Source organism: Salvia hispanica, chromosome 4 (genome assembly GCF_023119035.1).
Source record: "Salvia hispanica cultivar TCC Black 2014 chromosome 4, UniMelb_Shisp_WGS_1.0, whole genome shotgun sequence".
Lineage (NCBI taxonomy): Eukaryota > Viridiplantae > Streptophyta > Magnoliopsida > Lamiales > Lamiaceae > Salvia > Salvia hispanica.
The window spans coordinates 13,790,817-13,808,897 of NC_062968.1; the positions used below are offsets into that span (position 1 = coordinate 13,790,817).

General features: G+C 43.9%; 1 protein-coding gene across 1 annotated transcript; it reads left to right on the forward strand.

Annotated features, from left to right (window-relative positions):
- The first annotated feature begins 15,729 nt into the window (after positions 1-15,729).
- Positions 15,730-18,081, forward strand: LOC125220402. The gene has a single exon (XM_048122577.1). It carries the CDS (start codon positions 15,730-15,732, stop codon positions 18,079-18,081), a length of 2,352 nt encoding a protein of 783 aa, XP_047978534.1.

Below are 18,081 nucleotides of genomic sequence, written 5' to 3' on the forward strand. Positions count from 1 at the left end.
CTCTATGTTTCGTTGGAGGTAAGCGCCGAGGAGGTGGCAGGTATACATATGACGCGCAGGGTTGCTCATCATTTGGTGGCATGCCTGAGCCAGCCAATAGCCTAGGTGCACCTTCACGTCTTTTGCCATGCACCATGTAAAGTAGAGGTCGGTAGTTGTGAGAGCTGAATTAGCGGTACCCATCAAGTTGTAACTGACAAACGTCTGAGCAAAGCGGAGAATTCGGTCTACAATGTGGGAGGCTTTGGAGTAGCTGGACTTAAACGTCCCCACCTTGGGGTGCGTGATCAGTTCCCATGACGTTTGCACCTTGAAACCGAGCATGTTCTTCGGTACTCCAACCATCCTATCATTCCATGCCCCCTCTTCATCCTCGGCTTGGGTAAACAACCCCATCTGCAGAGACCATTCCCGAATACTCATCTCATACTCTTTATTAAAAAGCCTGAACATTATAGAATCCGCGTCGAGATCAGTGGTGTTCTTCAAACGAAAGGTGGAGAAAAACTCCCTTGCTAGATCCACGGGCACCCTCTCCTGGCTGTGCTGTAATAACCACTCAAATCCTATCGAATAGATACGAGTGCGGAATTCCTTGTCACATGCAATCATTTTAAGCTCCTTTGAGCTGTACTGCTTCCCAGATTTGGCCATCTTCCCAGCGCTACATCTTTCCTTGTACACTGCGATCCTCTTCTGGTCGTCGAACTGCCTCATCTCCTTTAACACCTCTTTAGTCAGCCAGACTTTCGGACGTCCTGGAATAGGCTCCTCTTCAGCTTCTTCGTAGTCATAGATGGGCTCGGGGATGGGCTCATCTTGTTCCTCGACAGAGGGTTCCTCGGTTATAGGGGAAAGGGTCTCCTCGACCTCCTTGACGGAGGGAGCTTTCCTAGACTGGGTAGATGAGGTCGCCGCCGCCTTTCCTTTCCTCGCCCCTTCCTTGGCCAGGCGGCGCTCCTCTGCCTCTGCAGCATCAGGAACTAAGTCATCGACTTCATCGAGGAGACTCCTCCTGGTGCGCCTCCTTTCTGCCCTCTCATCTATCTTAGGTTCATCTTCATCCTGGTCGCCTACTAGGTCCACAATCAATTTCAACCCTCCCACGGGCTCCGGTACTCCAGTCGTGAGTAGATCTGCTTCTTCCAACAGCCTTTCCGGGGTTTCCCCTTCACGTTCCACTATCGGGGTCACCCCCTCAATATAGATGGGGTTCTCCCCCCAGACACCGCTTGGGGTTGCCCCCTCTTCCACGAACTCAGGGGTCGCACCCCTGAAATCAATTGGGGTCTCATCCCCAGTTTCCAAAGGGGTTTCCCCCTCCACAACTTCATCTAAAACAGGGGTTTTCCCCTCACAAACTTCATCAGAAACAGAGGTTTCCCCCTCACAAACCTCCCTACCTTCAAAATTAGGGTTCTTATCTTCTTGCCCTTCTGTCTCCGCCATGGTTTCGTCGTTCGTCGGTCCGTCACCCCTCGGCCGTTCGTGTACTGCCTCCTCTTCCTCCGCCTCCCGTGAAGCGGTTTCGGCGCGTTGAGATTTAGAATCTTGTTGCCTTTCATCACGAAGATTTGCCGGTTGTGCAGCCGAGTCTGCCGGAGTCGTCAGTGGTGGTACGACCGGTGCGGACGTCATCAGGCTAGCGGCGAACATGGCATACACTTCTTTTGCTTTTTCGACGCTCCCCAATTTCTGCGTCAATTCCGCCAACAGGGCTGGGTCGTACACCGTGCTTTGTGAACTTCCGGTGCGTTGGGTTGAATCCATCACTGCAGATCTGAAAACAAGAGAAAATCTGGTCGAATTTGGGTTAGGGTTTATTTTCTAGAGAGAGAGAACAAAAGTAGAGAGAAGGGGGAGTAAATTTCAGATATTCGTCGATTTGGGATTATTGGAGAGAGAAAGAGACGACGGTTGCTTTTCTGATGAAAGGATGGTGCAGTTGCAGGCATGATGTAAGCGACCGTACAACTTCCATAATTATCGGCAGATTTGAATTTCAAATTTTCTCGTCCCTCCTTAACCTCTTCCTTCAAGTTTCCCTTGATTTCTTCCTTAAGATTCTCCTCCAGACGACTCCCTAGACCATGACCTATATAAAAAAAATATGAAGGTTCCAGACTCCTAGGTCAAGGATAGAGTATAAACTATCGGTTTCCTTCGGAGTGTGGTGCTTCAAAAATATTTTTGGATTTTCTAGGTTTGAAAAGTAATTAAACTTTTTACACACTTTTTTAGAGTATTCCCGAGATTCCCTGGTTCAGTTTGTATTTTCAAAATTGTTAACCTACTATTTGACCTAGGAATTCATCGGGAATATCCTCTCGTCTGTCTAGGCGATAGTAGGGAATGCATGTAGTGGAACTCCGTCCACTACACACAACTCAGAATTATCCCTATAGACTTTTACTCTATGACCATTGACAAGGAAAGGAACAGAGTTAGGAGCACTTCCCTGGATCTGCACTGCTCCGTTGCGGATGCCGACGATGGTATATGGGCCGATCCATTTAGACTTCAATTTTCATGGCATTAGCTTGAGCCGGGACTGGAAAAGGAGCACTTTCTGTCCCACATGAAGTTCCTTGACCCGGAGATTCTTATCGTGCCATAATTTTGTCCTTTCATTGTACCACATGGCAGACTCAAATGACTCCAGCCGAAGTTCCTCCAATTCTTGCAATTGTAACTTCCTCTCTTCTTCGCAAGCTATCGGTTTCATGTTCAGTTCTTTCACTGCCCAGTACGCCTTGTGCTCAATACCAACAGGTAAGTGACACATCTTGCCAAACACAAGCCTGTAAGGCGACATTCCAATAGGCGTTTTAAAAGCAGTTCGTAAGCCCACAATGCGTCTCCGAGCCTCTTGCTCCAGTCCTTCCTTGACGGATTAACTGTTTTCTCCAGTATCGCCTTGATCTCGCGATTAGAAATCTCTGCCTGGCCATTAGACTGGGGATGGTACGGAGTCGACACTCTATGGTGAACACCATATTTCTTCATCAAAGCCTCGATGGTGCGATTACAGAAATGAGTTCCTTGATCCGAGACGATGGCCCGAGGAACTCCATATCTTTTGAAAATATTGGCCTTCAAAAATTTTGCCACCTCCTTCGATTCGCATGCTGTGGTGGCCTTAGCTTCTATCCACTTAGACACATAGTCCACTGCAACCAATATATACGTGTTCCCACAAGATGATGGGAATGGTCCCATGAAGTCCATTCCCCACACATCAAAAATTTCGCACACGATCACCGGGACCTGAGGCATCTCGTCCCTCCTTGAAATTCCCCCCGTCTGCTGGCACCTCTCGCAACATTGGCAGAACTCAAAGGCATCCCTATTTAGCGTCGGCCAATAAAAACCGCTGTCCAAGACTTTCCTCGCTGTCTTCCTTGGTCCAAAGTGGTCTCCGCATGCTAAGGTGTGGCAATGAATTAACACATCTCTTTGTTCCCATTCGGGAATGCAGCGTCTAATCACTTGATCTGAGCACATTTTCCATAGGTAAGGGTCGTCCCAAAAGTAATATTTAGCTTCACTTCTAATTTTCATCCTCTGGGCCCGGGAAACTTCATCCGAACTTGGCATCTCTCCCGTGACCAAGTAGTTGGCTAAATCAGCAAACCACGGTTCTGCGTTCAGTGTGCGCTTTCCCTTATCTGATTCCCCTAGACCGGTCAAAGCTAAAACTGCTTCCCAGTTAAGTGGTCTAGGAAATTTCTCCAGAAGGTACAAATGCTCCTCGGGGAAGGCATCGGGTATGGCCTCTTCTCGTTTCCCCCTGATGTATTCTGCTCAAGTGATCGGCTACTCTATTCTCCGTCCCTCTTTTGTCTCTTACTTCCCAATCAAACTCCTGCAAGAGTAACACCCAACGGATTAATCTCGGCTTAGACTCTTTCTTAGCCAGCAAGTACTTAATCGCCGCGTGATCCGTGAAGACTATAACCCTCAACCCAAGGAGATAAGGTCGAAATTTCAAACGAATATACGACCGCCAACATTTCCTTCCCCATGGTGTCATAATTTTTCTGAGCCTGATTCAGCGTCTTGGAAGCATAGAAGATCACATAGTTTTTTCCATCAATTTTCTGTCCTAGGACAGCTCCCACAGCAAAATCACTCGCATCACACATTATCTCGAAAGGATGATTCCAGTCTGGTGCCCTGATAATTGGTGCTGATACTAACCTGTCCTTAAGCAATTGGAACGCCCTTTCGCATCCTTCGTCAAAGACGAATTCCACATCATTATGTAACAACCGAGTGAGTGGTTGCGCGATTTTTGCGAAATCCTTGATAAATCTCCTATAGAACCCTGCATGGCCTAGGAAGCCTCTCACCTCTTTTTGGTTCGTAGGGTATGGTAATTTTGATATCACATCCACCTTTGCTTTGTCTACTTGAATACCTCTCTCAGAAACCACGTGACCCAGGACAATGCCTTCAGTCACCATGAAATGGCATTTCTCGAAATTCAACACTAAATGCTTCTCTTGGCATCTCTGTAACACTAGATCAAGGCTGGCTAAACAAGTATCAAATGAGTTCCCATATACGGTGAAATCGTCCATGAATATCTCAATGCATACTTCCAACAGATCCGAGAAAATGCTCATCATACACCGTTGGAAAGTTCCCGGTGCATTACACAATCCAAACGGCATTCTTCGGTATGCATAGGTACCAAAGGGGCACGTGAATGTGGTTTTCCCTTGATCCTCTGGATTAACGTAGATTTGGAAATAACCGCTGTATCCGTCAAGGAAACAAAAATACTGTTTGCCAGCCAGTCTTTCCAGCATCTGATCAATAAAAGGTAGGGGAAAATGATCCTTCTTTGTGGCTTCGTTCAACTTCCTGTAGTCGATGCACATCCTCCATCCTGTCACTAGTCTGGTGGGTACCAACTCATTTTTTTCATTCTTAACAACCTGTATTCCAGATTTTTTTGGTACCATATGTACAGGACTGACCCACTCGCTATCTGGAATGGAGTAGATGATCCCTAGGGCAAGCAATTTTAACACCTCCTTTAGGACCTCCTCTCGCATGTTCGGATTCAATTTCCGTTGTGCATCTCGATGAGCCTTCGCACCTTCTTCTAAACGAATGTGGTGCATACAAAGATCCGGACTTATTCCTACCAAATCTGAGAGAGTCCATCCTATTGCTTTCTTGTTTCTTTTGATAACTTCCAATAACTCCTTCTCTTGCTCCTTGGTCAGGTTGTTGTTGACTATTACCGGAAATGTCTCATCCTCCTCCAAGTAAGCGTACTTGAGGCCTGGTGGAAGTGTCTTCAGCTCCTTTTTTGTACCATTCGTCTCCTGGTGCAAGGGATTTTTGTCCGCAATTTCTGGTAACGCCTCCTTCCCAGACCCAGGAGATTTTTCCAGACTAGCCACATGAGCCGATCCCTTAGATTTGGCTGACTCAGGACTTCTGCAGAATTCCATAATGGCCTCCGTGAGTTCTTCATCTGTCAATTCCGCTGTGTTCATTGCTGCACACCATCCTACAACTTCTCTGTCAATCGAATGACTCAACTCCGAGTTGTCGATTTGTTCCTGTATCAATTCTGTCTCAAGATACTCTTGGACCAAGGGGTTAATAACATCAATAGCATAGAGATTCTCAACATCTAAAGGCCTTTTCATTCCCTCATCTATGCTAAAGGTATACTTCTCCCCGTTATAGTCCAAGCAAATTGTTCCATCAAAGACATCGATAATGGTCTTAGCGGTACGCAAAAATGGTCTCCCTAAAAGTACCCCACTGGACTCAGCAGACTCATTATCATTCATCTTGATCACATAAAAATCAGCAGGATATAGAAAATCATGCACTTTGACTATAACATTTTCCAACACTCCTTCAAGGCAGATGCAAGTTCTATCTGCTAACTGGATCACTACCTTGGTAGCAACCATTCTCACTCCAGTCAACTTCTTATAGATCGAAAGCGGTAAAACATTTATTGACGCCCCTAGATCACACATAGCATGCTCGACCTTGATATCCCCTAGAGAGATGGGTAATGTGAACATACCTGGGTCGGTGCATTTTGAGGGCATCCTTCTCTTTTGTATCACAGCAGACACATTCTCCCCGATCACAATCTTCCCATCTGGCTTAGTCTTCCCTGCAATGAACTCTTTGATGAACTTGCTGAAGGCAGGCATTTTTAAGGCTTGCAAGAATGGCAGGTTGATTTCCAACTTGCTAAAAATCTCCATAAGATCCTCTGTATCATCTTTTTTCTTCTTCGCTTCCCCGCGATATGGAAATGGCTTTGGTCGCTTTACTGCATTGGTGGAAGTCCCAACCTGGGTTCCATCAACTCCACCGTTTCCTTCCTTACTTACTTCTTTAGGTTCGGGGTCTAGGAAGAACAGGTCCCTTGGTCGAGGTAGGAATCCCCCTAAATCTCCCTTCTGGAGGTCTTCCTGAATAAGGATTTCCCTGGGTCTAGCGCTTTCCTCTTGATGCAGCTGACTCTGTTTTCCTTCACTAGCCTGCATGGGCACTTCCTCATCAATTTCCAACGTCGGCCCTTCATAACCCCGCCCAGATCTCAAGGTGATTTGACTAATGTTTGCTCGGTCTGGCGGTTTGACGGTGGCGGGAAGTTTCCCTTCATTTCCTCGCATCTCATTCAAGGAGACTGCAATCTGGGACAGTTGCTTTGCCATCATATCCATGGCGGCTTTATGTTCAGACTGAGCATCTTGTAACTTGTGCACCACGTCATTGTTGGAGTGTAGGTTACTCTGCATGAACTGCTGTGAATTCACTAGATCGTGGACCATGTCATCCAAACTCCTCTGTGGTCTGGAGTTGAATTGACCAGAATTCGGTCCTTGACCTTGATTCTGACGATAGTTACCTTGATGATTGTTGTATTGGTTGTTAGACCCTTGATTTCCCTGATGGTTGTTGTACTGGCTACCAGACCCTTGATTCCCTTGATGATTTGGTTGGGAATTCTGGTAGTTCCCTTGGTTATTTCTCTGATGAGGTGGCACATAGGAGCTCCCTGGATTGTTCTGATTTCTGTTTCCCCAATTAGTATGGTCCTGATTCCTGTAGTACGGTTGAAGTTGCCTTTCCTCCTGACCAGGGGGTTTCTCAATTTCCACTGGAGCATGCGGATTGCATTTCTCAATTGCATTTAGCAACGCTTTTCCCAGTTTATCGATCCCATCTTCCACCTTCTTGTCTTCTTGTTCCATCACTGCATTGGCTGATCCTCTCCTCAATATGCTTCGCGGGTTATCATAGGCCTTCTTCGCCTCGATCAGCCTTCCCAAAGTTTCCCGAGCTTCACTTGCTTTATTCTTGGTAAAATTTCCCCCGCTCGAGGAGTTCATCAAGTCCTTTGATTCAGGGTTTGCACCTTCGTAGAACAGATAATAAGTCTCCGCTTCTATCATCCTGTGGTTCGGACAAGCATCCAGCAGCCCCTTGAAACGGGACCAATAAGAACTCAGAGACTCATCGTATTCCTGCTTGCACTCCTGAATCTCCTTCTTCAAGGCATTCGTCTTGTTGGACGGAAAAAAGTAATCCAAAAACTCTAGTTTAAAGTCCTTCCACGTGTTGATCGAGTCCGGTGAGAGCCTTAGCAGCCAAGTGTTCGCCTCCCCTTTGAGAGCAAACGGAATTGCTCGAAGACGGTAGTCCTCCTCTGTTGCCTCGTTGGGTCGCTTTTGAATGCTGCATAGTTTACTGAACTCGTTCAAAAATTCATAGGGGCATTCGTTCCTCCGTCCAGAGAAAGTGGGTAAAACTCCGAGTACATTCGTCTTGATATCGATCGCCCTCCGTCGTGGGTTCGAGACTATAGCATGAGCGGGTTCACCGTCGAGATGTGCGGTGAGCGACCCTATTTCCGGATCAGGATCTACTAGATGAGCCATATTCGGGTCTTCCTCCTCCTCGGTCTCGGAATGCTCTGGTTCTGTTGACGACTCCGGGTTCTCCTCTGTCGACGAATTCCACTCTTTTTCACTCTCTGACTCGAACGGGAATGGATCCTCCGTCCTCAATCCTGATCTGGTGGTGATGGTAGATGTAGATTCCTTGACTCGCCACTTGTATTGGCCACTCCCTGACCCAGATGAGCTTGCCCAACTTCCAGAATGGAAGCCTGCATTCATAAACTGTCAAGGAGAAAGAAAATAACAGAAATTAAAATATTTACACCAAATCCTTAAACGCAAATACAATTAACGCCATCCATCCCCGGCAACGGCGCCATTTGAAACGTGTTGATATGTGTTGTTTGTTACGGTGCGCACAGAAGGAAATAAACAGGTTCCCTTGGTCCAGCAAATCCACTAGATCACGCGGTCTAGGAACTCGTTGGTCGTAGGAAATCCTGGTCGTCGGACACACAGAGCACTCTTTCAAAAACCCTCAACCACTTTACTAAACCTAGTATAGGCAAGTAGGGATCGATCCCACAGAGAAGGATGTGTAATAATCATGTTCAAAGATTTGGACTTGTTTTTGGTGTTGGCTGCTGCCACGCATTTTTCTTGGGTTGAGGAAAACAAAATAAACTTGACTTGGGAATTTTAAAACGGCTACGCTAACAACTAGACCTAGGCGAAGCAACAAAGAAAACGATGCAAGGAAAATTTACCGCACAATCACTAGATCTAAAAGAAAAACTACTCTAATTACCTAGACCTGGGAAACAAACTGACTGTGGGGACCATGACTGAAAAAGCAGAGTACGGACGAAAAGCTGGCAGAATAACTAACTCGGGTACTAAATAACAGCGACATCATCTTCTTCAACCAAATTGCGTAAAAACTCATAAGAAAATCAACATGAACGAAATCATAGCAGAGCAAACTAAATCTAAATCAAATTGATGCATAACAACGAAGAACTAAACAGATCTACAGATGCTAGACGAAGTAAAACAGGAAACAAGCAGAAAACTCAAATCCATCCAACAACTTCCCTTTTTCACTTCGGATCCAACCTCAGACGCTAAATCCACTCCGGATCCAAGCGTCCGACACAAACTCCAACCAACAGAAACACTTCATCACTTCAGATTCAAACAACAACCTCCAATAAATCAACAAACCACAGATCTATCACCAAATTCCCAGATCGAGTACCACAACATCAAAATAAAACAGAGATCGACATAAAACTTGTTAAAATAAACTCTCAGCAGCAAGATCTACGTAAATCAACTTGAAATATCACAACTAAACGCAAACCAACAGAAGCGAAAAGATAACAAGTAACATCAACAGCCAAGTCGACTCCCAAAGGTGAAGTTCGACCGCAAAAGTGCAAAAACAACTGAAATTTAAAGAGATTGTATCTTCGCCCACACGCGGACGGTGTTGCAACTGAAACTTTCTAAAGAAATGAACCCCTTCGTGACCCAAACTACCCCAGATCTCCCATTCCCAAGTGTGTGTTATGTGTGTGAGCTAAAAGAGAGTGAAAAAGTGATCATTTGTGCGTTGCATGCTCTTCTATTTATAGGCATTGGAGTGCGGCCCAGCGAGGTATAGATAGACTTTGTTGCCCTCATCTACTGACTCCCTCCGTCACGCCTTCTTTTCCTTTGAATTCTGCTCACTTCACTTCATTCCTTTGCTAGACCGTTTCCTTCAGCATTCCCTCGATCTAGCGATTTTATCACACACCTGGCTTAGGAAACATGTTAGACCCAGCAAATTGTAACGCTTTTCACCATATAACCGATGCATGAAATTAGCCTTATCAAACATCAACGAGGTCATCATGAGTGTGAGAATCTGAACTCTCTGCCTTATCAATGTCATCAATAGTCTAGTCTTCACAAAACACCACATCACGGCTTCGTAGTACCTTTTTCTCAATAGGATCATACAATCTGTAACCAAACTCATCTTGACCATATCCAATAAAGATGTAGTGTCTTGCTTTAGCATCTAACTTTGACCTCTCATCTCTAGGAACATGAACATAAGCTTTGCAACCAAACATCCTCAAATGATCATACGAGGTGTTCTTCCCTGTCCAAACATTTTCTGGAACATCACCCTGCAAAGCAATCGTAGGAGTCAGATTAATAACATAAGAAGCAACACATAAAGCTTCTCCCCAAAATGACTGTGGAAGTTTCGACTCCAGTAGCATGCATCTGACCCTATCCATCAATGTTCTGTTCATCCTTTCAGCCAACCCATTCAACTGAAGCGTCTTTGGTGGCGTCTTCTGGTGTCTGATCCCTTGTTGCCTACAATACTCCTCAAACGGTCCACGGTACTCACCACCATTGTCTGTCCTAATGCACTTAAATTTCTTTCCAGCCTGTCTTTCTGCTAAGGCCTGAAACTCTTTGAACTTGTCAAATACTTGATCTTTAGTCTTCAAGCATATACCCATAGCTTCCTGGAATGATCATCAATAAATGTCACAAAATAAGATGCACCACCATTAGTTTTTACCTTCAAAGGACCACAAACATCTTAGTGAACCAAATCCAATAAATTTGGTTGCCGGTGAGAAGGATTAGTTTTGAAAGATACTCGATTTTGCTCCCCTTTAAGGCAATGAGAACACTTTTCAAAACTAGAACTTTGAGCACCTTGAAGAACATTCTTCTTCACCAAAGTTTCAAGTCCTTGGCACTAATATGACTCAACCTTTTAAGCCACAAATCTGGTGAAAATTGTTTACCAACAACATTCACTGAGTCATCTGAAAATTGAAGCTTCCAACATATACAGATTTTCCTTCAACTTCGAACTTTTAGCCAATATCAAGGACCCTTTGCTGATCTTCCATTTTCCATCAACAAAGTTATATCCATAGCCATCACTATCAAGTCTCCCAATGGAAATCAAGTTTAGTCGAACATCTGGAGCATGTTTGACATCTCGAAGTAGCACTGTAGAACCATTCTTCATTTTCAGATGAATATTTCCAATGCCTATAACTTTAGTAAGACCAGTGTTGCCCATCCTCAATGGACTAAAATCACCTAGGGTGTACGTGCTGAAAAACTCTCTTCTGGGAGTGACATGGGCTGCGGCACCTGAGTTGCCAATCCAACATATATCGGAAGAGACCAAATTAATATCATGGTCATCAGAAACAATGACAAGATCATTACTTGTAGCAGCAGCAACACGATCAATACTATCTTCTTCAGACCTCTCTGTATTCTTATTATTCCAATTCTCCTTGTCTCCTTGTTCTTCAAAGACCAACAATTTTTCTTGATGTGACCTGGCTTGTGGCAATAATGACACTCAACATCCTTGTATTTGGACGATCTAGACTTGCTTCTACTCTTTCCACTATTACCTTGACCTCTATTTGGTTTCTCCCTCTCTGCTCGTAAACAAGACTTCATTCTGCGACGACGATGTGCCTTGAGTCTTCCTTCGAATTCTTCATTGAGAATTCCATTCTTGGCATAATCAAATGAAATTTTTTCTCCAGGAGCAGAGTTAGTGTGTGAGACTCGAAATGTCTCCCAAGAGTCAGGTAAAGTATTGAGTAACCATAAACCAAGTATCTCGTCCTCAAAAGGAACACCAACACTAGACAACTGATTTAACACGCCGTGAAACTTGTTCACATGATTCGATATAGACGAACCTTCAGAGTATCTCAAGTTAATCAACTGTTTCAGCAAATAAAGTTTGTTGTTACCTGTCTTGGAAGCGTACAGCTTCTCAAGAGTATTCCAGAGTGTCTTCGCATTTTTTTCATTTTCAACAAGATTGCGAACATTGTCGTCCACCCACATTCGGATATAACCACACACCTGTTCATGGTTAAAAGCCCAATCGTCATCATTCTTTAACAGCGGCTTCTCAGAGCCGAACACAGGTTGATGCAAACTTCTCACAAATAAAAGATCATTCATCTTGCCCTTCCGAATGTGATAATTCATTCCATTCAAGGAAACCATTTTGCTATTATTAATTGCCTCCATAATTCAAGCAAATCAAACAACCACAACCGTGGCTCTTGATACCACTCTGTTGGGAGGAATGGCCTAATTCTGAGGCGCAACGGATAAACAAACATCCCCAATTGCAAGAATATGATAGGAGCACAATACAATAGCAACTAATGTGGACGAATTCATAATATGATAATGAGAAACGATAATGAAAATATCAACACCAAGATTTTTCGTGGAAAACTCTCTTCAATGTAAAGAGATAAAAACGACGAGACCCACCGGTCTACCAAATTCATTATCACCAAGGAGAAAATATAATCAAAAAGTTTACAATGATATCTAATCCTTAAAAACACAACGAAGGCATTAGATAATCAATACAACTTCAAAATAGATAAAATAAACATCTCAGAAAAATACAGTCAAATTCAGAAATTTATAAGTGAAGATCTAACCGTTAAAATTCAATTTCCTTCGGTCAGAATGAAGAACAACCAGTCTTCTACCAACATTTAAAATTTCAAGTCGATCAGACAATGTTTAGACCTCCGACCAAGACAAAACCCGAGACTGCGCAGTGCAGAAACTTGGAGAATACTCTTTTCCCCTTCTTTACTTCTACACGTTTTTCTCTCTCTCTTCTCTCAATTATTTGCGGCTCCTACACACTTGGTAGGTATTTATAAGTTCTCCAGAGACCTATTTAAGTAAATAAATGGGCCAATAATATTTGGTTCTTTATTCCACAAGTTGGGAACGCTAACCCAACCTATGACAATTTAGATGCCGACTTGGATGATTCAGAAGAAGAAGCATATGGAGGCAAGGGCTCTGTGGTGCGTCAAACAAAAGCTTGATGGATATGAAGATGGTAAAGTGAGAAGTGTTCATGGCCAGGTACTTGTTCATGTTAACATACTATGAAATCTCATTTGATCGGTGGATAGTGGTGGGGATTCTGACACAAGACGGCGAATTAACGAAGAGTTGCGGGAGTTGCGGGCCTATACATCGAGCTGTAGTATCTCGGGACCACGTCGCTGCCCACCAATGGTTGTTTGACGATTACTTCGTTGAGCAGTCGCGGTTTGCGGAGAACTTTTTCCGGCAGCGTTTTAGGATGCACCGGCCGCTATTTATGAGTATCGTGAACGCTTTAGAGCGTCGATACAAGTATTTCAGGTTCAGGGAGGATGCGAGTGGTAGACCCGGTTACATGCCTGTATAGAAGTCCACCGTCGCAATCAGGCAGTTGACCTACGGAGGCGCAACCGACATGTTCGACGAGTACCTCCACATCGGTGAGACGACTGCCCACGAGTGTTTGAAGTATTTTTGTCAGGCGTCATTCACATGTTCGGGGTTAGGTATCTTCGGAAGCCTATCCCCAAGGCTGCCAGGATCTAATGGATATGCACGGGTCGGTGCACGGATTTCCCGGCATGTGGGGCAGCATATATTAGATGCATTGGGAATGGAAGAATTGCCCCAGCGCCTGGAAAGAGCAGTTAACGACCAGCTTCAAAAGCAAGAATCCCACGATAATCCTCGAAGCCGTAGTTGATTACCAACTATGAATTTGGCATGTGTATTTTGGGTAGCCAGGTTGAACAACGACATCAACGCCCTCCAGTCGTCGCCCTTTTTCAATGAGCAGTGCATGGGCGTTGGTCCGACCATCAGTTTCGTCGCCAACGGCAACCATCACGATATGAGCTACTATTTGGCAAATGGGATATACCCTAGGTGGTCCGTCTTTGTGAAGACGATTAGATGCCCAACAGATCCAAAGAACATATACTTTGCGCAATGTCAGGAGGCGGCGCGCAAGGATGTAGAGCGGCATTTGGTGTGCTCCAGGCTCAATGGGCGATGGTGAAGGGTCCAACATGTTTGTGGTATGGGGACTGTATTGCTAATGTCATGTATTGATTCACTTGGATTTTACATGATATGAGGGTAGTTTTACTTGGTTTTCATCATATATTGTGTACTTTGAGACATGGTTATAGCTACTTCTCTATTATGTTGGTATTTTGACCATTTTGTGAAGAATGTGTAGAAAAATGTACAAAATATGTGGATGTGCAGCTGCTCAATGTTCGAGACAGCTTATCTGGAGATTTTGAAGTCCGATTCGCATGTAATTCATACCATTCTCTTCATCTTCGAAATAGCTTCGCGCGGATATCTTAAACGTCTCAATCGAAGTTCGGTAAAAGAAGTTATGGCCGTTTTACCAAGACTGCGCAGAGCAGTGACATAGCTGGCGACCCGCCAGCAAAAGACGAGAAAAATGCCGTAAGCAGCTGGCGACTCGCCAACTTCAATGCACACCCAACCTGGCGACCCGCCAGCTTCGTTCGACAGTTTATTTTGGGCCCAAAGTCAACCCTAGGTATATATATGCCTAGGAAACGCCTCCAAACACAACTTACACGCCTCCTACCCCAAAAATACCACTTTTTCACCTAGGAAGAAGAGAAGAACGAGCAGAGGACGAGTATTCATCGCAAGATTGAAGACGAAGCCTCCAATCCGCCCAATCCAATTCTAGGAGTTTCTACCTTTAGTTTTATTCTTGTTCAAACAATGTTTTTGAATATTTTTTTGACTTTTGTGTTGAACATGAGTAGCTAAATCCTTCGTAGAGTTCTACGGGGGAGATACAATGATTCTTATGTTTAATTGATTTCCTTTTTCTATGCCTTGGCTCATGTGGTTATTTTGACTTCTCTTGTGCTTATACATTTATTTGATTGATCACCTTATAAATGCATGTGGATTTTACTACAATACCTGGGAAGTGAGTAGTTTAATTTGAAAGAAGAGAAGTTGACGTCTTTGCCAATATAATCGACAGATTTGAGCCTTTGAATGAAGCTAAGTATCTTAGGAGCTTTTAGGAGTTGTTACCTTAGTTCTAGGAAGGAGACTTCGGTTCTAGGTAGCAATCTACAAATTATATGCTTTGAGAAAAGATATAGTTTTACCTTAGTGATAGCTTAATAACCCTTGAGACCCTTTGTTGGCATAGTTAGGAAGTTAGTTGAGCATAGGATAGTTGTTATCGATCCCGTAGGATTCTACCATTCTCATCCTTGATCTACATCCGTTTTCTTATTTGCTTTTAGTTCTCTAGTTGTTTTTAATTGTTTTTACCTTGCTTTTAAGTAGATTTAGAAAAACCAAAACTTTCCGATTCATCTAGATAGTAGTTGAGGTTGGTTCGTGGTAATTAGGTTGACACTCATTGTCTCTGTGGATACGATACTCTTTGCTTACTATTTGCTACATTAGCCCCGTACACTTGCGGGTATACTTGTGTTAAAAATAAGTTGAGTCAAGTTTTTGGCGCCGTTGCCGGGGACAATTTTGTGTTACTATAGCCTAATATCGTGATAAAAATTAAGATTACTAATCTAGATTTTACTTGCTTTATTTTTCTTTTCTTTTTGAGTTATTCTCACTTTTGTGTTTTTCTTTTCAGGTTGTATGCTCACTCGCTCTAAGGGGCAACCATTAGAGTTATTCGATCCTGAGATCGAAGCATCCAACCGAAGGAGAAACGCTCAGAGAAGGCTCAACCAAAGGCGATCACTTTCGCCTCTTAAGAGAGAACCGCCTATTCCTGTTGCAATAACAATGGCGGACAACGGAGAGAACAATGCACCACATCCAGATCCGGTAGTCCAACAACTCCAATTACAACTTGCAGATTTGGTGAAACAGGTTAAAGAAAAAGAATGAACAACAAGCCACAGTGCCAGTGCAAAACATGTACGCTTACAGAGAGGTAGAGAACCCACCAATTGGCAACGATGGGATCGATGCCAATCATTTTGAGCTCAAGCCAGGATTGCTTAATATGGCTGAGGCTAATGCTTTTGCGGGGAAGGCCAATGAAGATCCCAACAAGCATCTTACTAAGTTTATTCAGATCAGTAACACGGTGAAGCTTAATGGGGTGAGAGATGAACAAATCAGACTAAGGCTATTTCCATTTTCCTTGAGAGATGATGCTAGAGACTGGTACGACAGCATGGGGTCAGGATCTGTTAAAACGTGGGATGCCATGGTAGACTTATTTTTGGAGAAGTATTTCCCACCCAGTGAAGTTCTAAAGAGGCAAGCAGAGATAATTCAGTTTCAGATGAAGCCTCATGAGACAATCCGAGAAGCATGGGCTAGATTCAAGACACTGCTGAAAAGATGCCCCAAGCATGGTCTAAGTCCGGGACACCAAGTCATAACTTTTTATAGGGGGTGTACTCCAGATGCAATGCGTGAACTGAATTGGAGCGCAGGAGGAGCACTACTTCAATTAGGAGAGAATGATGCCATGCAAGTGATTGAGAGAGTAGCTTCCACTGATGAAGGATGGAATAATGAAAGAAACAAGTCATACAGGGTGGCCTCTGTTACAGAAGATGATAGAATAGACAAGCTGTCTCAGCAGCTAGATCTTTTGACCACTCAATTGGGGATCATGGAGATGAGACAGCCTGGACCAGAACTGCAAGGAGGAGTTGAAGATGTGAACTATGTGCACCAAGGAGGGAATAACATGAACTTCAACAACTATCGCCCCAACCAAGGTGGTGGTAACTATAACAACTATGGTAACAAGGTGCATCTCAATCTCTCATATGGGAATCCAAACAATGCTCTGCAACCACCGCCAGGATTCACAGTGTCTAATGGGTTGGTAGAACAGCAGAAAAAGCCTACTACTGAAGATATCTTGGCAGCATTCATGAATCAGACTACCAAGTACATGGAGAAAACTGACAAGTACATGGAGAGCACTAGTCAAAGGTTGGGGAAGGTTGAAAACGACGTGCAAAGCTTGAATGTGCATATGAAGAGCATTGATACTCAGATTAGTCAAATTTCTCAAGCTGTAGGTGTCCAACATCAGCCAGGGCAATTTCCAGCACAGACCATAAACAATCCCAAAGACTGCAAGGCCATACACTTGAGAGGTGGTAAAAGCTATGAAGGACCTTCCATGCCTGTAGAGGAAAAGAAGAGTACTCCAGAGGAAGATGTCAGAGCAGAAGAGAATTCCAAGGGAAAGAATAAGGTGGACATTCAGACCAAGAAAGACGCAATGCCAGAAAAGCTGCCCCCTCCCTCCATTCCTACGACAGTTAGAGTGCCCTTCCCATTTGCGGTGAAGAAGAAGAAGTTGGATGAGCAATTCTCCAAATTTCTCGATATTTTTAGGAAGGTGCACATTAATATACCATTGGTGGAAGCTCTGCAAGAGATGCCTACGTATGCAAAGTTCCTAAAAGATGTGCTCTCCAAGAAGAAGAAGTGGATTGATTATGAGACGGTGAACATATCTGAAAACTGTAGTGCGATAATTCAAAAGAAGCTACCTGCCAAGCTTAAAGATCCTGGGAGTTTCAATATCTCATGCGTCATTGGAAATGACAGACAGACAAAGGCACTGTGTGATCTGGGGGCGAGCATAAATTTGATGCCATTATCATTTTTCAGAAAGATGAAGATCGGCACTCTCAAGCCGACTACAATCACACTGCAGATGGCAGATAGATCAGTCACCTATCCTAAAGGAATTGTTGAGGATGTTCTGGTGAAGGTACACGACTTCATATTTCCCGTCGATTTTGTAGTGTTGGATATGGAGGAAGACATGAATGTGCCGCTTATCCTAGGGCGCCCATTCCTAGCAACGGGAAAAGCATTGATAGATATAGCAAAGGGAGAGCTCACTCTTCGTATGGGCAACAAACGACACATTTTGTCTATCTATAATGCTATGAAGAGTCGTGAAGATGAGGAACTTGTTATGAAGATGGAGTGCAAAGCTGTGCATGTTGTAGAGGTCCAAAAGACACAAGCAATTGAGTCCGCATTGGGGGATTTTTCATTGCCACGGTGGATGTTTGGTTCATGTGGTGGATCACTTTCTAAAGAAGAGACTGCACCAAATTCTAAAGTGAAGGAGAAGAAAACAAAAGTTGCAAATTCACCCAAAGTGAAAACCAAAATTTGTGATGGAGCTTTGAAAACTACTTGGTGGAAGAAGAGATTGGCTAGATCATATGCTTCCAAGATTGATAGAAAATCCAACACCACCATTTATGGCGTGACATGA

Excerpts from the sequence above, each read along its gene's own strand:
- LOC125220402 (XM_048122577.1), top strand. The coding sequence starts at position 15,730 with ATGTACGCTTACAGAGAGGTAGAGAACCCACCAATTGGCAACGATGGG.